We start from the raw sequence: 26193 nt of genomic DNA on the forward strand, positions 1-26193 counted from the left end.
GTTTTGGCAGCTGAGTGCGGAGCACTCTGTGTGTTTGGATAGTCCATCCTAAATCCTGAAACCCAGCTAAAGAATTTTTTTCTCTGCGCCATTGTGAATTGCCTTGACTGATTAGTATGCCTATTTTAGGTTCTACACAGGGTTTGGATTGGAAAACCTTCCAAAGTGCTTCTTCCAATTGTTATTAAATGTATAAACAGTGTTGGCGGCTTTAATACTTTATAAAAGATCTTCACACCTTGTCAGGCATAGTCCACATACTGAATGTGTAGCAAAAAGCATGTCCAAATGTTAGAATTGCCATTTTGAAAATCCTTTTAAAATAGATTAAGGTTCAGGTTGGGATATATTATTTAAGGAGTAGATGTTATCCTGACGAATGCTGGTTATCTTATGCAATGTTCATTAAATGGAGAAAAGACTTTTAAAAAGAAAACATAATACAGGGTGTCCCAATAGTCTCCATACATAGGGGAGATTAACACTCATTATATCGCTCTTACTTATTCTCTATACCGCTTATCCTATTCAGAGTCACAGCAGGCCTGGAGCATATACCATGGGGACTTGGGGCACTAGGCCTGGACATGGTGCCAGTCCATCGCAGAGCACGTACACACTCAAACATTCACTCACACACATTAGAGGCAATTAGGAAATACCAATCATCCTAACCTGCATGTCTTAGACTGTGGGAGGAAACTGGAGTAGCCAGAGGAAACCCACTTATTAAGAATGCCTTTAACAAAAGAAGAATGTATCGAAGTAATGGCTGAATCAGAATGGATCGCGTTCAGAAACCATGACACCATGTGTTATCACAAGTTCATCATGAGTGGGACAGAAATCTGTGTACAAAGAAATTGCATACATTGTAAGGATGATTTAAATGGTTACATTTTGCTATACAAAGATCAATTCTTCCGCTATGTATGAAAAGTTTTGAACACCCCGTGGTAAACAATAAAACACTGGTTAAAAAGGTGCTCTTTTTAAATATAATGGATTTTCTTCTTTTTTTCACAAAGAAATAATGCTTTTCCAACTTTTTAATATACAGTACTAAGTTTTTTCTCTACGAGTTTTCCTTTTACGACAAGAAGAAAGTTCTCCTCAGCTGGATGTCTTGAATGGGGCCAAGAATAAGCCTAGACTTGTGGCTGGAAAACCCCTCATGAACCTGCTACAGTTTTAACCTGAGAAGGTAACAGCAAGTCATATCATGTGACAAAACTTTAAAAGAGGATGAAAGTTTCACAAGATTTTTGTTTGGGGCATTTTACCAAGGGCCTGATATCCTCTCTTCTTTTTCTTAACTCAAGCACTGACTAAAAGCTTTCACTGTTTGTCAGGAAGAAGTGAGTTTATCTATAGAAACGCACTAATTCAGAGTCTGGGGAATCCTGTGTGCTTCTTTAGTTGTCTGTCTTTATGCTTCATGCCAGACAGTGTTGTCAGAGCGATGGATGGAAGTACTCTTGCAGGAGACCATTAAGCCAGAGGGAGAGAAAGAGAAAAGAGGGAACAGAGACAGACAAAGAGATTGAATTAGATTGAGCTTAAACTGTATTGCCAACCAGTGTCTATGTCTATTAGAATATACAATTCCTGAATACTTGATGATATGGTCTTTATGCTAATTTAAATCATCAGTGTGCCTTTGTAGATATATTTGACTGATACCTTGGTATATGTGACCTGTTATATTAAGTCAGGTAATAAATAACACGGGTTAGTTTTGCACTATGGCCAATAGATTGCAGTACTGTAGGTGACATGTAAAATATATTTTACAAAAATCGCTTGATAAATACCTTATCTTCCTGGTTGAACGTCTATTCAAGCTGGTTGTGATAGAAAAGCATGCTACTGTAGTTTTTTTACTATAAGGCCTTGTTCACACGGGCGTTAAAATCGAGCGTTTTTCTTACGTTCGTAGCGTCCGATGAGCGCGGATCAAGCGCAGAGTGTTTTCTACACATAGGAGTCAATGAGAGTGTTCACACGGGCTTTGGTGACGTGCGTTTGTCCGGCTGCGCGTTTATACGGCATTAAAAAAACGTTGCATGCAGCTTTTTCTTGGCGTTCGTTGGAACGCAAGGAAACCGCTTCTAGTTCGTTTTCTGCGCGTTCATTTTACGCTTCGGAGGACCGGATATATCCCATGATCCTACATGCTATACATAGGGAAAAGCGGAAAAAGGCAAAATAAAATAAAATAATTGTTAAAAAACTTACGCGGAAATTTTCGCTTTTTTTTGAAACCACAAAAAAAGACTTCCATTAATCCGACGTTGTGCAGTCAGAGAGTGAACCCGGTAGCGGCGGGCTTTCATATCCAGTTCCCGACACACTGCCCCCCACAGGTTAACACACAAACTACAATTTGGGCTGCAGGCTGACGTTAGACAGAGACAAACGAACGCCGGTGTAGAAGTCAATCAAGCGCCACTACAAAACGCAACACAAACGTCTAGGACGTTCAGAGCACGTTCGTTTATCCAAAAACTTAACGCCCGTGTGAACAAGGCCTTAAACAACCTATGTGCTCCTTTTACAAGTAAAGAGTCTACATATGAGGAATATATTAGGTGTACCGATGAGGAGGAGTGTACAGATGATGAGGAGTGTACAGATGAGGACTGTACGAAGTGTACAGATAAGGAGTGTACAAATGAGGAGTAAACAGATGAGAATTGTACAGTTCAATTCAATTTTATTTGTATAGCACTTTTTAAAATTATCATCGTCACAGAGCAGCTTTACACAATCAAAGGAAAATTATGGAAATGTGTATGAAATGTGAGAAAATGTGAATGAATCAAAATGATCAGATTATCCCTGATGATCAAGACTAATTACAACTGCAAAAGGTTTAAACTGAAAAAAAAAAAAATCTGTACAAAATAGATCATGAAGACCACTGAGGTTCAATAAATTTAAACTTGTTCGGGGTGGATTTTTCCTCTTGTGTTGACTCAGACGCAGATTCAACACAAATATTGCTCTGCTCTTAGATGCTCTATTAACACCATTATAATAATCCTGCTCTCAATTCAAGTTGCTGTTGTGATGCATTTTTCAAAAGCTGTTTTTTTAAAGAGCTGCATTAACTAGCTAAATGAAATGTAAAAGGCACGGGAGTGCGGAATGTGCCACTGAGTGTTTTTTCAATGGTCATGTTTTTGCTGTTTGTCTGTAGGTCACTATAAGCTATGCTTCTGATACCACTGGTAAAGTTCCGGCTGCAAGCATTCAGCCCGAGAGGCCGGTCGTACACAACGGCCAATTAAAGGATTCGAAGCAGAAGTGCATAGTGCAGTTAATGCACTTATGTTCTTTCCCTCTCAGCAGGAGAACATTAGTCAGAACCAGAATGGGGAGAGGCCTGTGGAGTTGGCATCGGTTGGCAATGGGCAGAATTACATGCTGCTTCTTTTTCAAGAGCTCTGAAAACAGCATCATTGCTTTTCTTCAGTGAAAGAGTCATGCTTCATGGCTTTCAACATACAGGATATTGCATGGCATGCTAAGAGAACTCAGCTTCAGTAAGCTCTTGTGCTTGGCAGAACACACCAGCAGCCACCTATAAACATGAGCTTTAAAAAAGATTTTCCCTAACTGAAAGGCTTTTGCAGAGGTATAAAAGAGTAGATTAAATGGTTATAAGTAATCTTTGGCGTGACCTGGGAAGGGTTTTACTTTATTTTTTACTGCCTAGACTAGCAAAACGCATAGATGTAGCCCATAATCATAAGAGAATTTTATCCATTATTTGTTTTGCTGTGTTTTTTTATTTATTTTTATAAACATATATAGGGCTCAGGATTATGCAGAATACCGTGTCATATTGTTTTTTCAGCAAAACCTAAGCAATATGATGAACTGAATTTTGGGTTATTTTAACCAACTATCCAAACATGCAAAAAAAAAAAGTTAATTGGTCAGATAGGCAAAGAAAGAGCACAGATACACATGATCACATTTTTCTTGGTATTTCCATGACAGAAAAAAAAAGTTCTACATTTTTGTGACATCATTCCCATTTTCTAGTAGTGGTAAAATTGACTCTTTATAAAAGTAATGATAACTTTTGTATAAACTGACATATCTGAAAAACCCACAACACACCCCCTAACACACACCGGCAAGTCTTCCATATAAAACTTTTTTTTTTAAACATTATTGACCAACAGTGCTGTGAGCCATCACGTATCCGTGCCACTTGATTTTTAAGAGCTTTTAAAAGTGTACTAATGTGATTGAGGCATTTACCAGGACATTAAATCACACCGTGCAAAATGTTTCAGATGGCAGTGTTTTCCACACCCTGTCCTGGAGTCTTTTAACACATTTTAGTTATTTCAAAGCTTCAGCAGACTTCATGAGCTAATTCACAAGCTCATTAGGAGGTTAAAATGAACGTGTTAGAGCAGGAAATACACTTAAAAAATCAACTGCAGAAGGGTTACAGTAGATGGATTGGAAAACCCTGGGCTATCAGTGTCATGCTGTTCATTCATTTCCCTCCACAGAGAAAAACAAGTCAGTAATGTCCCATTGCGTCCAGCAGAGGGCGCGAGTGCTTGCGACTGTAGTGCACGCGCGTGCTCTAACCTGCATCACTGCACGAGACTTAAAGTAAACCCGGGCTATGTCCCAGAACGCATACTCTTATAATTATAATGGCTGGAGGAAATGAGGGGAACTTCTTTTTATGTATAGACTATTCATGAAGGCATTTAAATAAAAATTAGTTTAGTGGCCATTTCAGTTTTCTTTCTCTGTCTTAAATTGTATCCATCAATCAATGTCCTCTATTGTGAATTTGACCCAGACAGTCTAGTCTATAGAATCTTAATATGCCAGATGTTGTGTAAATATAACTATAATTATCCAAATGATCAAGAAAATATCATGCAGAATTCTTGTTTGGTTTTCATCACTGTGTTGTTGATTCTTTATGACAATTTTAGTAAAGGCCAACTTTTTGACATTGCAAGTAATTACTGTATATGTATTATATAACTGCAGAGCAATAATGGATTTCTTTCATTCTTTCAAATTTCCACCCTTTCCATCTATCCTTCCATTCTACAGAGTATATGGTATGTACTGTATATATGCTCAGGCAGCCTGGTGGTTTAGTGGTTAGGCTCACTGTCGCCTTATACTGTACCTCCAGGGTCCGGGTTTGATCCCCTCGTCGCGGCTGTGTGCCTGAAGTTTGCATGTTCTCCCTGTGCCTGGTGGGTTTCCTCTGGGTTTTCCGGTTTCCTCCCATAGATTAGGCTTATTGGCATCCCGAATTGTCCTGTAGTGTGTGAATGATCATGTGAGTGTGTGTATGTGTGTGTGTGCCCTGCATTGAATCGGCACCCCCACCTGAAGGTTTAAGTCCCTTGGGATAGGCTCCACCCCAACCCCATATATATATATATATATATATATATATATATATATATATATATATATATATATAGTACCAGTCAAAGTACCAGTTTTCTACATTCAACAGTAATACTGGAATTTTTCAAAACTATGAAATAACACATAGTAATTAAACAACAACAGTCTGTTGTTATTTTAAGACATGAATGCCAGCTGTTCTGGAAACTCATACCAGCCTTAGAAATCACTAATTAACAGCACCTCAAATTAGAGCCATTATGAAAGCTTTCAAAGCATAAGTAGCAAACACATCACAATATCAACTGTTCAAAGGAGATCATTGTATGGAAAGAAATAAAAGCCAGGAAAGACCATGGAATCAGAAGGTGTGAATGGAGAATATATTTTGTATTTATTTATATTTATCTATATTCATATTGTGTGTGTGTGCGCGCGCTCACTTCATCCTCTCCTCATCTCTCTTTCCCCTCATCCTTCCTTCCTACCATGTAAAACACACTTACCTGATGCACAGCTCGCTGCTCTTTACAACCGCCTGTAGGACCCGAACACGGTCACGCGCACCCTCCCCCGTGAGCGCGCACAGCAGGGAATCTCCAACTGGTCCGAAAGCACAGAAGTCTGAAGCGCGAGACCGCGCGCGAGCGTCTGAACGCAGTGATAGATGATACATTTCCCCCTCTATATACATACAAATATATGCGAAGAACTGCACACGTGACCGCTTCCTACAATCTGCGTTAGCTAGTTCTCCAGCGCTTATCACGGGCGGCTCGTTTTTTATTTTATTTTTTTTTTATTTCTTGGGGAAGTTGCACAGAGAGAGAGAGAGAGAGAGAGAGAGAGATTCCGCATGGATCCGTGATCTGAGTCCAGGTCCGGGACGCTCAGGAGATCCGCGCACAGATCCTGGAGTTGGTTTGTCCGGAGCACCTCCAGACCCGGGGGCGAGGCTGAGCGACTCCACTGAGCCGGAGCTGAGCGCGACATGTAGCGCGCGAGCCGCACTTTCCTGCCTATAAGCACAAAGTTTGTGTCGGGACTCAGCAGGAAAGACGCGCGCGCCGGGCGAGTCTTTGCTTTTCATGAACTTTTTTTTTCTTTTCTCCATTGCATCGGACATCATGAGAACGGATTGTTCATCATCAACAGGAACAGCCGTAATAAATTAAAAAAGGAGAAGGAAAAATAAAAGGACTGATCCGCTTTATAGTTGGGACGATGAGATTATGCCATATGTGCAGCAGGAGTGTAAACATTTTAAGGAATTCTGAAATTAATTCCCAAAGGAAACCGGGAGCGATGGCATACTGTATAGGAATTTACATGTTACTGGGATTACTGCAGCTCTGCTCAGGTAAACTCAACTTTTTCAATGTTTTAACACAACCTCAAGAATGATGATAACTAAGAGATGCAAGGAGCTTGTATCTCTAATCTGGTGAATTTACAAAGATGTTTATTCAACAGATATGAATAATGTGATGCACAGTCTACTGACACTGAGGAGGCTCATAAATAGCCTAATAAATAGCCAAGAAAGCACTTTTGCTCCTGATTAAAAAAAAAAAAAAATTAAATGCATTTAATCTGCTTTTGCATATGAATTAACTTGTCATAATGTTGTAAAATAAAATAAAAAACCACAGGCAGGAACCTCATTATTCAAGATCTTATCATAAACCGATGCAATAATAATTCCCTCATTAGATTTCCAAGTCAAATTATATGCAAGAAGTCCAATATTGATTCTAAACTGAACTTTATCAAAAACAGAATCAATGCAGCTTTAACACTCATGTGACCTTTAATACTTTCATGAAAGTAATTCATAAAATAGTAATATAACATCTAGTATCTGATCCGCTACTTGTCGTTTTCTTGTCAATTGCAGCTGCATCAAGTCGCACCTTAGTGTCTTTATGAGTCGCACCTTTGTGTCATTGCGAACCGGTGTTGTTATAACAAGCGGAAGGTGAACAATAGGTACTCTGTTTTTATTAATGACTTACATTGTTGCGAGCCAAGTGCCTACAATTCTGGATTGCATGTATCAACTTTGCTTTTATCTGCTTCTGGATTCCTGCTTGCTCAGTCGCACTAAATGCACAGACAAAGAAGGGCTTGAAAAAAAAAACTGACGTTGCTGCCTGATTTGAATAGACTTCTCAGAGAAGGATGTGTGCTGCTCCAGGTTATCAACAGGGTGGGATGCTGCAATGCTAGCAACGAATTGCTGTGTACAGTAGGGCAACACCAGCATGTAATTACATACAGACACACACACACACACACACACACACATATATGCCTCAGGGGAAGCTGTGTCCCACTCCGGTCTCATTCACTGTGTGAAACGGCTTAATGAGGTGCTGTGGTGTGTGGAAGCAATGTCTCATATCAGCAGGCTGGGCGTTGCTGCATTAACATGTTTAAGGAAAAGATGAGAAAACATGCATTAAGGGCACCTGCAGAGACTGACATGGCTGCAGAGCTAAACCACAGGATGAACTTTGTATGTGTGTATGTGTATGTGTGTGTGCACATGCTCCAGTTTCTTATCTGTATTTCAGATTACAGAGACGAGCTAGGCGAATGGTCTTGTAATAATCCGATGTCCCGCATACCTTTCCTTTTAAAAAGCCAGCTGTTTACCAAATGGATTGTTTTCAGGTGGACGACTTTAAAGCAGTTTTTTTTTTTGTCCTCCTTGGTTGTTTTCCTCCTTTATTGTAGGGGAATTCAAAGCACGCACGCCGTAACTCCTTCATCTCTTGGACAGCGGCACAATAGCGGGACACAGATGTGCCTCAGGTATGGCTATGCAGGCTGATGCAGGTGTGGCGCTTTCTGGAAAAGCTCCAGCGAGTAAAACGCATCCGTGTGAATGACCGTCTAAGAACTTTCCCGAACAGAACAAAGACTCGAAGTCATCTGTAATTCCGACTTGCTGAGTTTGGAGAAAAGTGGTTTGTTCCTGCACAGACTGCTATTATTCATCCCATCTGTAGGAAATAGTCAATAGTGAATCCACAGTTCTTTCTAAGGTACTAATTAACATACTATTTTAACCAGCACTGCTTCCTCTGCCAGGGATGTGCACTTTATTTTTTAGGAGGAATACACTAAGAAAAGAACTTCTCTCCAGTTATAAAAAAAAAAAAAAAAAAAAACAGCACCGCTGGTCATTAGAGTCGACACTATTTTTTATTTTCTTTGGGAAAGAAAGACATTCTGAAGGATACATGACATCTTGGAGACAGAGATCCTCAGCCGGTACATTAGCGGGGATGATTTGGCCCACAGGGAGTGCTGAATAAGCTCTGGTGGCTTGGAGCACGCTGTCTGGCTGACCACGGGACTCCGCAGACCTGGCATAGGTGCACTCTGTGAATACACAGTTACCTCAATACTTTCTGAAATATAATCCTAATTCCATGCTCCTGGTCTGATCATTGACTGTATGAGAGACAGATTCAGGATTTTTTCCCCCTCCCACCCAGAAACTGATGGGTGCTGTACTTATTTTTAGTGCCAACATGTTGATTAGATTTAAGCCTTGACTTTCTGTTCAGATGTGAGCACGGCAATTCTGTGGACAGACTGGATGTCTCTCTTATGGTTTCTCCTTGGAAGCACTCAACATCCAAAGCTGACAGTGCTGCTCCTTTCAGAGCAAGACGAAAGGGAAAAAAGGAGGAAACGTTCCTAGTTAACTCATATACTGCCTCTGTAACCTCTGTGAACCAGTGAAGCTGGCACTCATGCATTGGGGCTTTTGCTCTTTTGTATGAAAGGAAATGATTTTCAGTGTTATTAATGAGATGTTGGGCTCCATTACTAAGGAGCTTGGCATTTTAACACACCTTATTCACTCCATCACCTAATTACCAAAGCATTTACGGGGAACATTTAGTGTGTTGATAAAAGGAAAAGCTCAGTCTTTATCTCTTTAATTAGAATTATCCGAATCAAACCATATTAAAATCGTTGGTCTCTATAATATACAATATACCCTGGTCATTGTGTAACTTTGTTCTAAATTTTAGCATTTCTGCTAGCATGATAATTGGTTAAAGTGTTCGTTGGTTGAACCTTTCCTGATGGCTACATTCTTGCCGTTGAAAAAAGAAACCCAATAACCATTTGTCATTTTAACACGAGCTGTCACATACGTCTTTCTTGTTTGGCTCAGAGGTTGACATGTTTAGTTAAGGCTTTGCAAAGCTGCCCATATTCTTGGGTTTAACCTGGCGGATCCATAAATATCTGCTAAGACGTGTAAAAGATGCTCGCTGGCACACACCAATTTTAATACACTTCCTTTATTCAATGGACTTATACAAAAATCCAGATGTAGATTCGGATCCCTAATGATCCAGAGGTGACACGGGCATGGAAATAAAACTCCCTGAGAAGACAAGAGAAGGAATTCTTCTGAGAAAACTGTGCTCTCGTGTGTAATATCGGATCATGAATATTGGATCATGTTCTCGTGTGTAATATCGGATCATGAAACTATTATGAAACGTTGCTCTTTTATAGTCGTATACTGTACTAAGGAGGCTCAGTATTATAAATGAGTCCTGGGATGAGCACCAAAGAGTCTTTATGTGTACAGAAGTTTTTTTTGGATACAAATCTACACTATCCAAGTGAAGTTATGCACTGAAACAAGCCTGAGACTTGAGCATCGGGCCGAGACTTAAGCACCGTTTTAAGGGTATGAATGTGGAACAATCCATGTATAAACCCTAATTAACAATGAAGCATTTAGCTAGTGATGACATCATTGTGCGAATAATGAAATGAAAACAAATCCTATCTATTTCATACTTCAATACACAATTAATTTAACAATTTCATACATGTTCCGTGCTTTATGACTGCTTAAAATGCTATCTTTTAGCGCTTTAGCGGATGCCGTTTCTTAGTGTCATGTATACTAACACGATTAAGATAAGATTGAATTCTTGTATCCAATCCTAATCCTTGTCACGCTCATTATATAGCTTTAGCTCTCTCGGTCGTGGGTACGTCTAAAGGAAGCACGCCAGAGAAACATTAACGTAACAATGACCTCCTATATAAGACTACTATATAAGACAATAATTCATGATCCTTTAATAAATAAATCAGCACTGATTACAAAGAAAACACACAGATGGACTTTATCTAAACAAATCTATCATAAATGAATTATTTGAGGTTTGCCACCATTGTTTGCTGAAGGTGTGAATTATGTGCTGTATACTGTACGTGCATACAGTATGTGTGTGTGTGTGTATGTGTGTATGTGTGTGCAGTTGCGTAGTTGTATGGAAGATTTCCTGATGGGTTTTCCTTGTTTATATCTGGATTTCCTGTAGTGCTTAGTCATCTCACAATCCTGGCCAAAGCCCCTGAGGCTGAGGAAGCCATGTAGAACATTAACACGTGCTCCATCTCTCTGGGGTCATCACACCTCCACCTAAACCACCGCACTTCTCTAAGTGTTTGTCCTCCAGTGAGCCTCCTCATAGCCCAGGAGATCGTTTTTTGCGATTGTGAACACTCGGAGTTGGATCCTGCCTGTGGCAGATAGTCACGTTGAGTAATGGAACCAGTGAATCATCAAATGTTTTGTAGGCCTAAGGCTAAGAGCTGCCATGGCTAAGCTGGTCACTTTTGTACCACTGAGCTAAGGTTCTTGCTTATCTAGTTATTGAGTTGGGAAATATATATATATTATATTTTTTAAATCCTTAAGCCTTCTTTTGAGCTCTTGGTGTGGTGTACAAGATTTTGCCACCTCACTGATCCAGAATTATGGACCTGCAGCCTTTGTGACGGCTGTGACTGGACTGATATTACAACCGTCCTCATATCAGAATAGCTCTCCACAAGTCGACTTGAAGGATTAGGTCCATAGTCAAGAAGGTGTTATGAGGACAATGTCTTATACAGTATATGTATGTACATATGTAGGTGTGCATATATGTGTGCGCATATGGGCATGTGTGTGTACATATAGTCTACGTAACATATTGGCATGCTGCCCAATGCATTAGGTAATGCTTCTTCAGCTTTTAACCATAATTGTAACCTTTAAAGTATAGCTAGCAAACCTAGCTGCAGGGTGGTCATTAAATACCTTCCTATTGGCATGTAAGGCTTTAATTTACCTCTGGTTTGATGATCGACACTACCATAGCAACAGTGATGAAGAAGGTTACTGACCTTTGATCCTTCCTTCCTGTTTATTTATATATTTAATTATGTGCAACTGGATTTTCATGGCCATTCTTTTATAGCCAGTTTGTATACCACTAATGCTTGTGCCAGAGTGATTTATCTTTACAAATACATCAGAATGACCATCAGTTTCCTGTTTTTAAGTACGTCTCTATTGAAGTCATGTTTGACCGTAAATAACTGCCCCCTGGGCGGAGGAACCAGACTGGATTATTCGTTGTAAAACGTGTTTGTTTGGTTATTTCTTAAGCGTTAGTGCTCCAGTTCAGCCATGTCTCACAGCTGGGATGAAGAGAGAGAGAGAGAGAGAGTTTATTCAGCATTCAGGAGGTCAGTCACTTTAGGATGATTGGTTCTCTAAATAAACATTTATATCTGGAACAGTTTGTAGTTTTCTGAGATTTGAAAGTTGAAAGGTCCCATGTGCCTTGTAGTGTCTGTTTATTCCAAGTTAGCAGTCTCTCTCTCTCTCTCTCTCTCTCTCTCTCTCTAAGTCCAGTTTGTCCAGTACTGAGTAAGTGCTTGTATGTTTCTGTAACTATACATACACATTTATTATACACGTGTATGTTTGCAAAAGCAGATGTCCTTGATTGGAGGAGTTTAGCGAAATGATTTAGATTTACCTAACAGTAAATGGAAATTAGCGTTGTCACTCAGCTTGAGCTGTAGTTGTAATGTTCATTGTTAATCACGTTCGTTCATCTAGTTGCATTACGTCGATAAACTACATACAGTATGCGTGATTGTTGTGAACGATACGCTGTCATTGTCTTGGCAGGGACACAATAAGCATTTTTGTATCTTGGCCAACTCCAGCATTTAGTTGTGCTGTATAAATGAATAGGGAGCTGGTAAAACCATCTTACAGCAGATGGTTCCCGTGCACTATTAAAAAAAAAAAAGGCTGATATCACTGGAGAACATTTAAGGAGAAGGAGTCTGACAACAGATCACCTGAGATTGACTCCCAGATGAAGTTTCATACTAGTGAGAAACTCAGCCTGTATGAAGTATCACTTGGGATTGTGCCTGTGGTCAGAAGCAGCATAGTTCTCACATGAGCCTTATGATCCTATAATCCCTTTCCTCTCTGCCTGGCCTCTACCTGCCAGACACATGGATCCACAGAGGGAGAAACTCACAGCAACTGTTTTATCTTTTAAGCTGCGCTTGTCTAAAATCTAGCCTGGATTTGCTCGTAAGAGTGAATGCAGACCATGAAAGTGGATGACACAAATGGCCCTTTTCAGGACTGATCTCATTCTGATAATGCATTTTGCAGTTGCTTACCAAAGTTTCACAAAATGAACAAAGATCAGACGTTGTTCGAGTTAGAGAATCAATATGTAAACGTGCATTGGGATACTGGGTATTCATGTATGTTGTCACATGATAACTTAAACTTAAACATCCTAAACATAGGCGCACAGAAGCAACCAACATTGCCACAAAGCCAAGAAAAACATCCTGGGAGAGAACCAAAGTGTTGTTCTTAGTGGTCAGCTAATTTCATCATTGGCAATGTGAAAGTGACCCATGATAAGGAGAGCGAAGCATATTGAATTATGGGTAAACAAGAAGCTTTTCTATAGTAAAACAAAACGCATTCCTCTCCATTTCAAGCCTACTTGATTAATAGCAATAAATAGGAATGTGAATCACCAGGGATCACACGATACAATATTATCACGATACTTAGGTTCCGATTTGATTTGTATTGTAATATTAGGATTTTATAAATACATTATAAATACAAATACATGCCCATTCCGAGCACTGGTTTGTAAGTCCAATTTATTCGTAAGTCCAACAAACATTGACTAGGTACTAGGATACTAACACAATTGGCGTATAAACTTCAGTTTCGTGTCCTTGTTCTTTAGAATCGTGCCGATGGTTGAATAATTCATGTTAATGTTCCAACATTATTTTATCAAAGTCATTTTTTTCTTTTAAAAACGATGTGGATGTCATCTCAAAGTCGTTCCAACTATATTACAACATTCATCCAGCATTAGCGTTAGTGTTATATTTAGAATATGGAACCAAACTAACTAAAATGCCCTTTATATGGCCGTTTTTGGTACTGGTCCTTCTACTGAGGGCTCTCCATCACTGACTATCAGTATTTAACCCAGTAGTTTTTAGGTCTTCATGATTTATTAGATTAATAAAGTCAAGAAATTAAAATCACATATGAACTCGTAAGCCAAGATGCCATCAGTCCCTTAACTCACCCCAAGCAGGTGGGAGTAGCTAAAAACAAATTTTGACAGATTGCTCTGTAAGTGCTCATAATTAATTTTACATCTTGCCTGGCCCCTCCCTTCAGTCCTAGGAGGCTTCTGACAGCCGGCGTGACACGGCACAGCAGGCTCCATAGGGCCAATTAATGGCCAGGCTTCTCTCAGCACCACCCCCACAATGCTAATCCAGCTTCAGTGGGGATGGATGGATGCGCTGGGCACGCCACACCACAGAGAGAGATTTATTTTTTTTTTTTCCTATAAGGAGGATCTGGTTATGTGACTTGTGAAGCTCAAAGGTCAAGCCTAAAATGTCAGAATCTGGAGGGATCAAAGGTCACCGATATCCATTTAGCTCCATGTAAACCTTTGTGCTGGTGTCAAGGTGCCTGTTGACTGATGAGGTGAAATGGGAATCGATCACTTGCAGGTAGGCAAACACACCAGCACTGGTGTTCAGTCAAACATTCATCAGAATGTGTACAATCGCTAAAATAAACACACGTGTCACTTGGGCCTGCGCCCTCTCGTTCACTTTAAGGGATGCATATAAGCGCATGCACACTTTATTGGAAGTCTTTAATTAAAGAAAAGTCGGATAAGAATATGTGAAATCTTAAAGCGTGTTAAATACACACGAGGATCCACATACCGAGTCCAGGCTCTCTTTAAACAACGACCCCACCCCCACCCTCATCCTCACCCCTACCCCTACCCCCTTCACTCAGTCATTAGTGACTGATCAGATAAACAATTGCCGTCTTCAAGGGAAGCCTGAACCCTAATGAACAGCTTTCCCATGAGCGACCGTCTCTAAAAGGAGGCTGAAATGAAGTTAATTTGCCTTAATATGCTGAACTATTATTAGGTGATAGCTGTAAGGCTCCGGGCTGGGATCCAGTGATAAGTGTGTGTAATGAGGAAATCTGAAGGCTCCACTGGATCAGATAATTATGTGCAATGGAAGTTGCTTACCCTGTCCATCCACTTTGACTTGAAACCCCTAAATAATGTCAAGAAAGATGAAAGAAAAATGATTTTTATTATTATTAATATTATTAATGTGGAATTCAAATGAAGGTGCTTGACCATACTGTATGCTCGTATGGGACGGAAACAAGGCATGTTTAAGAGGTCATTCAGTTTGTGAACAGAGTTCATTCATGATGATGTTTTCTCATTTATACTAAGCCAAACAGCTGATACCAGCAGACTGAGCTTCTGTGCGTTAATAGAAATTCCGACTTCCTGTTTCATATTCATGCAAATCTGACTGGAGTCTCGCCGAATTTCAAAGCAGTGCTCTGAAGATTCCGAGTAATCATCCTAATTAAATGCCCGTTTAGAGACTTAGAGGGTAAAAAAAAGGTTATTTGCCTTTTCTCTATTTTCTTCCTTTTTTTTTTTTCGAGCAGTTACACTGACTGCCTAATTGGGATTATTAGGAGGATTATAAATAATTTCCTGCCTAGTTTTCAACCCTTGTGTGCACCAGGAAACAGTTTTTTGTATCGTTTGGCTTTGGTGCACGAAGAAGATGAGACCATCGGCTGCAAATGTGTCCGGACTGGATGGTCTAATGAGAGTTTGGATAACGTGCTGGACTCGCTCGCAGTCCTTTGGTCAGCTCTGAGAAACATCCGTGGGGACAGACATCCAGCTGTGCAGAGCGCACACCTGTTCCGCCTCAATCACTCCCTCAATACGATCGGGTTTACAGTGTCAGATGCCTGACTGAATGATTCGTGTTGAGTCGATGGAGCTCCGTCAGTGCTTGTCTTCAAACCTTGGCCCTGGGCTAACCTTGTTACTGTGTCAGGCTTCCCCAAGCGCTCCTCCGCTTAATTAACCAGCAGTTGACCTTGTAATGGAGCTCGTCTTATCAGCGTAAGCACTCAATGCCTACCCGAACGCACTATCTCTAAGTGTCTAATGAGAGAGAGAGAGACAGAGACAGAGAGATGTGTATTATCATGAGAGGGAGTTCGCGCTTTTTGCCAAAGTTACAATGAGCAGATGTGTTTGTCGGCTTAGTTCAGTGTCTATGAAAGAATCCAAAGTTGTCCAGATTTACACCCCCCCACACACTTTATACACACCAACACACCCACAGCGGCGTATGCATCACAGTGTTATCTGAGACACTCTGTTCCTATTCATTGCATAGCTGATGGATGATCTGCTGAGGATTAGATGTGCACATGATCATCATCACCATCATCCTCACCAAGAGAAATGCGTCCCCAGAGTCTGAGACACGGCCAAGTTTCAGTCCGACTCCGTCTCCCTTCAAAGAAGCGAAGCCAGATTTGTGTAATGAGCCAAGCACGTGGCTCTGCGCCAGACCTTTTTCTACCGTGCATGGCCTCAAACTTGCTACTTTAGGCTGAATCTGATGCCTTTGTGACTGTCTGAAATCGAAACCTTACCTCATCAGTGGAAATTGCTCAGGGAGGAGAGGGAGCAGAGGGTTAGCTAGAGGCTGGCGCTGGAGCTCTCTGACCACCGCCACTACCTCTGACATTTCGCCTCTCGAGAGAAAGAGTACAGAGAAATAATAACCTCATATAAAACCCTGGCAAAGGAGCAACAGATAATGTGTACAAACCCCATGTGGATCTAGGTGAAGATCCTTTTGTAATTATTCTCTCTGACATTTTCTGCTGGCAAGCCGAGCTTCAGCTCACCTTCATGGTACTGGCTTGATTTCGCCTTGCAAGTGTGTTCCAAACAAGCATGCGATGAAGGCTCCTAGCGGATTGGCTCCTGGATTTGTAGTGCGCTCCGGGCTCACATTGAAACCCCAGTGTCCACATACAGTACAGAGAACCAGCCACCAGCTCGGAGACTGCTTGAAAACCTTTGTGCATTTTGTTCACGTTAAAGGCTAAATCGCAGAAATTGAACAGGATAAAGCACCGTGGTATGAAAATGTCATACTGTCATGGCAAAGGTTTGCTTATAGGGGATCGATATAATACATCAGTGTCTTTAGAAAGGGATCAAGTCATTATGCATGCTCAGGACAAAAGAAGCAGATTCTTCACCTCAATGAACAAATAGCCATTGTAGTTCCTGGTGAAGTTTGTCACCCGGTGAGCCTCAATTCTTTACACTGTCCTCATACTGTCTTCACTTCAATATCAAGGAGAAATTGTTTTGCAGATGTGCAGCTCAGGGGGGATTCTTTGTGGATTTTAACAATAGGAGGAGGAGCAGACATTCATAAGGATAGGGCAAAGGGCTTGACGACCCTTCCCTCTTCAGAAAGACCAAAGGGATTAGAAAATAATCCCTGCCGGCTAAACTGACTTGCAGAGAGGCATAATCTGATCCAGTGCACTATCATGCTAGAAAATCTCTTTCAAGCAACGAGCATTTCAATTCAGTGCTAAAATGGAACACATCAGGGTTCGCTTTTTTTTTTCCGCACAACATGATTTCTCATCTGTCTTGTCCTGGTCAGTGTCAAACATTTCAAAGGGAGGTCCTTTAATTTCAGTCATGTGTGCAGATGAAAAGCCTGACATGTGGCTTTGATACAGTCGTAAAAGGTATAGATTTAGAAACGCTTACTGTCTGTGTTGATGGACATATTTTTGCTCTAGTGTTAGAGATAAATCTGAATTTAATGACATGGTAGGAAGTGAAATTAAAGGTCAGGTCTCTGAGTATGTTTTTGATATTCTGACATTCATATATATATATATATATATAACCTCCAAGGAGAAGCTGTCTCTCTCTAAGTAATGAATCCCAGTTTAAGACAAAATCGGCGTGTAACTAACAACTAAGACCTTGTCAGTCTACCCCGAAAGGTAGGAAATGTCTTTTTAAATGAGATAATGAATGCACCTCTTCGGATGTCTCCACAAAAGGAAGCCTTTGGCAGCATCCGTCTGGCTCTTAATTTCCCTCTCCAAATATTTATATTGTCTTGTAAAACCTGTTCTAGGCCTCCATTCCACCTCTCCAATGTTCCATTTATTCCTCTTAGCCGCTTCAGTGTTTCCGTCGCTTGTCTGCCGTCCACGTCTTGAAATAGGCTCTCTCTCTCGGAATCGCCCAGCCACCATAAATTTATGATCCCATTTAATTCCCATTCGGGCCAATACCATCCTGGAGTCTGGCCATTTATCCTGATTCTACCCAGTGTCTTTATGGAGATAGCCTGGGTGGCATGCTGTAAAACACAGGAGGAAAGGAACAGGAACAGGGAAAGTGGTTGGGGGGGGGGTGGGTGGGTGGGTGTAGGGGGGGTTAATGTATAAATAGTATTTCTGCTCATGCTGTTCTGTAAATAGGGTTCATGTGCAGTGTCTATGCCTTGCAAGAGGGGGAGAACAACAGAGATGATGAGAGAAATTGTTTCCTTGTTGCTACCAACACAGCAATTAAGGCAGGGGGTTCGAAATAAACGTAGTTGAAAACTGCATGCGCCCTCATAAAGCGGCATCCCTGTAATCACGCAGACGGTCCCAACTCGAGACAGCCCAATTTACCAAACAAATAAGCTAATACGTGACATTTGAAAATGTGTCCCTTAATAAGACAAGTGTGGCCTAGTCTTGTTCTGTAGTTCATCAATTACTGCACCCACTCTGTAAATCAGCTGTAGGTAAAACACAGTTTTATATATACAGGTATAATGCATGAGAGGAGGGGAAAGAACGACAATCAGTTGTACATTGGACAGAAAGATATTCTCATTGTGTTAAGCAAATTTGTACCATCGGAATGATGTATTTCGTCCCACCAGTGACAAGACAATTGCTTCTACATGCACAGTTAAGTCGAGGTATGGTTATAGCTCGACTAGGCCACTTAATTGGACTGCTGTTCTTGTCCCATTATACACCCAAGGCAGAGGAATCGATTAATTAACTAAAGTATGTCTGTATCTATTACAATAGGTACTACGTAGACAGACAACACTGCCGTATTTTTAGCGGCTTCTTCTTCTTTTATGCATTTTGTGTAACTACTGGGTCAAAGCCCAGGGCTGGAACTGTGGCTGATTTCTGTGTCTGATTGAGCTATACGTACAGGAGTAGCCCGACTCCCAACTGCATTATTTGGGTGTGCTAATCTGACTTTGGTAAGATTGATTTAACGTCGCATTAAAGACATGTCAGGTCACAATTTCCAGTTGTTAAAAGAGCAATGAAGGCCCAGCAGCCTGGTGCCTTGGTTCCCAAATTGGCTGTATGATTGGGTGTGTGTTTTTGCTCTGTGATGGGTTGGCACCCCACCTTAAGCCATAAATGCCCCTGCGACCCTACATAGGCTAAGATAATGGATAGATAATGGATGTTCCTTTTCGTTAAAAACCTTGAGTATTTCAAACTCTGTTTTTCCCCGATTTTGGTCATTTGTCAATTCCTGCCGCAGCCTAGAGATCTGCGCTATCACACAAGCACTAAAAAAACAGGGAGGGTGAAGACGAGCAAACATCTTGTGCTCTTCATGTGTGGTTTTTGTACAAACATCATTTCAACACCGTATTTGTTGAAAAGCTGCTCAAGGTACATCACTATGCATTGATTGTGATGATTGACAGGCCAGAGAGTATTGTACCCAAAAAGCATGCTTTCTCAAAGCATGCCACAGGTGGTTATGGCATGACCGGGTTGTAAACCTGTGATCTCATAATGTTAGTGTGAACGCTTGTCTGTTTAATCCAAATTTAAAATTGAAATGTAATGAATATAATCCCTGGTACTCAGACCCTTTTTTTCTGGTACCTGTGATAGTAAATAATTAGGCACCTAACACAGCCCACACACAGTCACCCGCCCTCATTCCATCCTCATACCTGTGTGAATGGACAGGCTTTGGCAGCCTGGATAACCAAGTAAGTTTGTGTAGACTCCAAAACAATGTGAGGAATTCCCCTAGCCTGCTGCACAAACCTAATGCTCTTGACCTTGAGTGTAAAATAAAGCATTTTTTTATTTGCTCTCATTAGATGGAACGATTAACATTCCTGGGCAAACAATTTGACACCGCTGCGGGCGTTAGCAAGGCAAGTATATAATTTCAGGAGTGATACACAGCAGTTCCTGAAGACCATGAATAATGCAGCGTTCAAGATCACTCAGTGATCGGAAGGACTTTGATGTTTTTCACTAAGACTTTTGCACATGAAAAGTCATTAAAAGACTTGGCAGAGAACAAGGTGAAGAAGAGGATATATATATATATATATATATATATATATTTATAAAAAAAAAGCTGTGCTAGTTCACTCCTCCGCTTTCCATCCTCTTGAGTTTTAACAGCTCTCCTCTCTAATGCCGTCCACAGACCCAGTGCTGACTGTGCTCATTCGGAGGTGGGTCTCTTAACGTTCGTGCTGACTGAGGCCCTGAAGTCTTTCCCTTGGTTACCAGTGTGCTTTTGTTTTCCAGTCCTTATTCCCATTAGAACATGCTTCCTGTAAACACTCTCTAGGGAATGAGCTCATGCACTTTAAGTACAGGGTGCCAGGGCCTCCTCGAGACTTCTTTAAAGTCAGTCTTTCCCAAGTTCTTTTTTTTTTTTTAAAGCATTCCCTCTATATGACATACACCTGGTAGGTATAATTAATTAGTGGTGATGTAACGTGCGTCACGGAGAATTGCAGAGCTCGGTTGATTCGTCTGTGTTTACATCTCCTTGATGCAGAGGACTCACTGAAAGGTTGTCTAAGTGCCTCGGGCTTTTAGACTAAAGCCAAATTATTTACAGGAAGGTAGGGTGGGATTTTTACCTCCATTTTCTTCAAGCTAGTCATTGCAAAACTCTTGCAACTAGCCCATTCTTTGTAAGGGAGAACACTGCCAAAAGCTTTCATAATAAACAATAAAACCATGCACACGAGCAATCAGTTGTGTTTTTTTAAAATAAAATTACAAGGCACCAGAAACCGAGTTAATTGTGCTTTCTTGGAGGAATAGCTCTTGTATCATCAATGTATAAATTCCTACCCTTCCAACTTTCAGTCCTCACCGCTATCTTTACACGCCTGTTGAGCAGGAGTGTGAATGGGTCATCGTCGTTCCCTTCAATTTTCTTATTTCCCGAACGTCCTTGATTACCGCCGCTGTTGCGCTCCATAGACAAGAGATCTTATTAAAAAAGCACAGCGTCAACAACACCAAGCCAGTTCGATCTCTTTCAGGTCATTAAAACTGAGTGTTGTAATCCAGGATCAAGAAAAGATCAGGATTCCGCGCAAACCGAATTTGTTCAGACAAATTGGATTGCTTTTAACAAGCATGTCAGTGTAGCGTGGCCTTTTTTTCGTCCATATCTGTCAGAAGAATTTAAGCCTGGCTGGTGTTAGGAATGCAGTAATTGTGTCAGATGGTGTTAACTAAAGGTGCTACATGTGTAGAAGCCTGATGGGGGGAAAAAAAATCATCCTGGTGAGCATATGCATGTTAGCCAATGCCAGATATAGAAACGAGCCATGGGATTTATTTCTAGTAGCCTTTCTAATGTTCTGACTTACAGTCATGAGCGTTCGTGTTTGCACACATACTTGTGTAAATGTGTGTGTAGGTGAGGTCAGGAGTGGGGGTAACGGGAATGGATATATTACACTCCTTTCTCCTCCGAGGCAGTATCAGCTCCGTGGACACTGAGAACACAGGTAATCCCCTTGTCACCCCAGCCTGACACTGCGCTTAATCATTCCCGGCTGCTCTGATTGGTTGAGCGCAGCAGCAGAGATATTGTTAGGGCACGCTCCCTTCACTATGACCAATGCCTCAAGGTGAGATGTGGGTCGGAACATTCCCATCACAGAGGCAGACGAGCCGACACAGTTGTGTGCATTGTTTCGAGAGCACTTTTAAAGTGGGCTGTGAACCTCAGCCAAAACCTTGTAATATTAGGCGCAGGATTGTCAGTGGATGGAAGTCCTCAGCATCAGATCATCTTACGCATCTCATTGTCGTGTGTGCATGTGAGCTTATTTACTTGTTGGGGTTCTTTTACACAAAGAGGCTGCAGTGCGAATAAGCCCAACCGCTGTGGTTTTAATTTTTAGTGGTTGATACGTCATCTCGTGTAATGTTTACACACCTCGTCCAAATGCCAAAGCAAATTGCTGGGAGAACCGAAAACCTCGCCGGCCTAAAAAATGGATTGTAGACCACCAACCTTGCTTCACAGGCAACCGTGCAGTGTGGAGACAACTACATGGCTTTCATGTGGGCGCACACACACATGCACGCTCACAAGAGCGTAATGCATAAACGTGTTTATATTGAAAAGCAGTAGGTGCGACGGTAGATGCACTCATGTGGCTCTAGAGGGGCTGATAAAATACTCGATCACTCGGGCCTGAACACGGCAACACATCCTGTTCCACCTACATCATCCTGCCCCCTCTTTTCGATATATAAGTTGCTTTGTTAAGGTATATATCTAAAAAAATAAAGCAGTTTTGTAAATCTATAATTATATTCCCATTTAATGCATCTCTAACCTTTATAAAAATTAAATAAAGTTGTTCCTAGCCATTAAAATAAAAAGGCTCTAAGTGGGAATATGTGTCATTCTCACCCAGTTCTCCTAAGATCCATGAGGCTCCAGATCCATGGCAAAGCAAGAGCTGAAAATGATAGATGATTTACATTTAAATATGGTGCCTGGATAAAGGTTCACACTAAGTATATGGGGTGTACTTGATGAGACTCTTCGGCGGAGTACAACATTTGAATGGTGCAGATGTTTTAAAGAAGGCCATAAGTCCATGAATGATGATCCCAACTGATGTGGCTCAGAACCTGCTGCAGTCGTTCCTGTGAGTGTTCAGCGAGTGGAAAATCCTATCCATGAAGTTAGAGACGAATCTATCTGTGAGAACTCATTCATGATCACTACTCGCACATTACAGGAACTCATCTGCGAGTTATCTCCACAACCCCCACTACAATCCCGACCTGACCTGACTAAGCCATTTCCACATTTCGACAATTATAGGAGTTCCTGGAAGGCCAGTGTTCCTGTCTGATCTTTTTATCTTGATGGTTTCCAAGCATAAATGAAACCCTGGGATAAGTGCATTAGTACATTAGCAGTATATAGAGCAATTAAGATTGTTTTTACTTTCATAATTATGTTATGTTAACTCTCCTTGTATATTGACAGCCACAGTAACACCTTTAAACATTCAGGTTAAGTGTTGTTTAGGAGGTAATACTTTTGCCCACTAGTCTTGCTAAATAATAAAAGAAGCAAACATCAGTTTGGTAGGAGAAACATATTCACTACGGGCGTTCCCCTGTATTTAACTTACATACATTATTCACAGCATGATCCTACCACCACCATACTTCACCACATGGTCGGGGCTAGGTTTGTGCCACACAGAATGCTTTCTGTTCTGACCTAGAAAGCTAATCTTGATCTTATCTGAAGGAATAACCTTTTCCCACATCCTAACTGGGGCACTCTCAGGCATTCTGGCAAAATCCAGACACACTTTTATATAGCTGTTTTTGAGTAATGGCTTCTTTCTTGCCACCCTTTAATACATTATGGTACTGAAGTGTCTTTACTCTAATTTTATCACTTTAATTTTGGAGATATCTTGAAGAAATGGCTTGTCTGGCCTGCTTCTACTTTGTAATTATCGATCCGAAAACCAATAAAGAGTTCACAATGATTGATTAATTGTTTGATTAATTAATTAATAACATTATTTTGTACCTTGCTCTGCACTTTCTTTTCACTTCTACAACCTGACCAGTGATTCTAACAATAATAGGTTTAACAGTGACAGTACTGTATATTAGATAACGTAACATTCTAGGAACTTTTGGATCATTCTAGGAAAAGTTGACTCGTAGTTCAGAGGACTGTTCATTACAATGTTTCTGTCTAATTTGGGTTGTAAGAGCATTGGTCTTACACAAAGAATATTTTTCTGGAATGTAAGTTTTCTCTAGCTTGGAAAAGATTTCACCATTTTCAAAGAGTTACAGCTTACACATCTTAGAACCTGTTCTACTGAAAATCCTGATAATAATCTCCGCTATCGGGGTTAAACAGTCTTTCAAGAAAATGTGACAGTTGTGTTAATAATGCACAGTTAGAAAGCAGTTATGTCTAATTATGTCTAATTAAGAAGCAATCGTGATCTTGTTAGAGAATTGATTTCCGTCTGCGTAAACTCAGAAATTGCAGATCAAACTAAAATCCTTTCAGTTTTCTGTAAAATATCTGCAGATACGTGGCTAATAAAAATCCGCTGTTAAAATAAGAATTTATGTATATGTATACTGTACCTGTGTATGGTGTGGTGAAAGTGGAAAGATGACACATATTGGATACAACTTAATGCCTGAATGTTTGTACATGATTACATGAACGTGACTGTTTTGGCATTTTTTCTTCTGTGTGTTTGTGTGCTTGTAAGCATATTTCCCTGAATGTGGATGTGTCTAAAACGTCTTGCTTCTGAGTGTGCGTGAGTGTGTGCGTATGTGTGTGCGTGCGTCTGTGCGTATGTCTGTGTGTGTGCGCCTGCATGCTGGCGTGTGTGTGTGTAAACTGCTGGCTCTTTGGAGATAAGCCCTGCACTCATTCTCTGGGCAGACGGGCACAGAGGGGCTCACCTGTAGCCGAGAGATACCATCCCTCTGCATGTGCACGCGTTCCCCCCAGGCACCGGCCCAACACAATTAAAACAAGGAAGACAACAAGCCCAGTGCTGAGCCAGATCTCTCCTCTTCTCCCACAAGCTGGCCACACATTATCTGCTCTCCCCACCTTAATCACAATTTAAATGAAATATGAGGGGCATGTTTTTTTTCTTTTCTTTTTCAGCGTGGTTGCTTGGAGTTGCGTCGCTGCCATTTCGTCTTTGTCACAAACTTCTATGTGCCGCTAGTTGAAACTTGTTCACTGCACGTACAGTGGTACCTCGGCTCGGAGGCGGGTTCTTAAGGAGAAATTTCGTAATGCGAAACGTGTTGCATGTAAATGCAGATAATCCATTTCAGCCACCCAAAAGAGATTACCAATATTACCAATTTTCACCTCTCTCTCTCTCTCTCTCTCTTTATATATATATATATATATATTTATTTTTTTATTATTATTTATTATTTAATTATTATTTTTTTTGCATATAAAAACATTTAAAACATTTAGAAAAGACATTTAAATAAAGTAAAATATAAATAAATAGACACTAAACCTCACTTAACCTTATGATTCTTTTCGATTAAAAACGGAGCTGAAAGTGGCTCCCTTTTCTTCATGCTACCATCCTTGATAACATTCCTGGGACCCTTGGTGCTATGTCCTCACTAAATCTTGCCTAAAAAACATGCAAAAAAAATAAATAATCGACACCCAATGATGTGCTCATGAGTTTTTAAAGGACCCTTTAAACATGTAGGGACATTTAGCAGAGCCCAGTGGAGATGATTCTGATAAATATGATTTTTTAAAATCGTTATTAACAATTTATTTAATATAGGACTTCAAGCTTAAGATTGTAGCTGTGTTTAATTTTTCTTCCTTACAAGGATTGAAAGACAAACGTGTGTGTGTTTGTTTTCTTATATGGGCCATTTGGAGGATACCACTGACTGGAAACATCTGTCTATTGATCTGTTCCTCCTGCCACTGAGCTGTTCCCATCACCCTAGACTTCACATAGCCTTTACACTCTTTACACAAATTAACACACTAACATGCTTAATGGTTTTTTAAACTGGCACATGAAAGTGTTAGGATTAGCAGAGTTTGGCCTTTCCATTTTATCAAGTGCTAATTTGGCCGTGTGTGTGTGTGTGTGTGTGTTTCTCTGAAAGGAAGCGCTGATAAATGCCAGTAATGGAATAACAGCAGGAGTAGGGTCATGTCTCTGATGATGTCATGCGCATTCATATACACACACAGACACATACACACATACACACACACACAGGACATATGAGTTTCAGGTTCTAAGAAGGAGGTCTCTTTTCAGGATTACCCCCTGTCTTCAGAAGTATTGAAGTCAAAGTTTTTAACTGGCAGATATTGACCACTTCCTCAGTGGTGGTCAGTTAGTTTCCGCTGCTCAGCCACATTAAAGCCCTGAGCGTTGTGGCTTTCTGCCCCCAGCGCAGTTAAAGCAGGTACAAGAAGGCAAATGGGAGCAATTACCTAGCAGCGGTAAGCGTTCCCCCTCTTTTCCTCACTCTTCCAAGATCATCTGGATCCCGTCTTTTATTCAGAGATTCCTTTGACATTGCACAAAGTGTGGGCTCTTTTTCTACACACCCACCAATAAACCCACCCATGCACACAC

At 40.8% G+C, this 26193-nt stretch overlaps 1 protein-coding gene across 2 annotated transcripts in view; it reads left to right on the top strand.

Moving 5' to 3' along the window:
- LOC128545645 (roundabout homolog 1-like) overlaps positions 1–26193 on the top strand; it is a 219816-nt gene that overhangs the window by 78584 nt on the left and 115039 nt on the right. Inside the window, exon 1 of one of the 2 annotated variants that reach the window (XM_053516135.1) lies at positions 6019–6769. The exons of the other annotated variant lie outside the window; for it this stretch is intronic. Within the exon in view, the coding sequence (XP_053372110.1) occupies positions 6634–6769 (136 nt within the window). The 5' untranslated portion in view covers positions 6019–6633. Of the gene's footprint in view, positions 1–6018; positions 6770–26193 lie in introns of those variants that run through there. 2 annotated transcript variants of the gene reach the window in all.

The sequence above is a fragment of the Clarias gariepinus genome, chromosome 17 (assembly GCF_024256425.1).
Source record: "Clarias gariepinus isolate MV-2021 ecotype Netherlands chromosome 17, CGAR_prim_01v2, whole genome shotgun sequence".
Classification (NCBI taxonomy): domain Eukaryota; kingdom Metazoa; phylum Chordata; class Actinopteri; order Siluriformes; family Clariidae; genus Clarias; species Clarias gariepinus.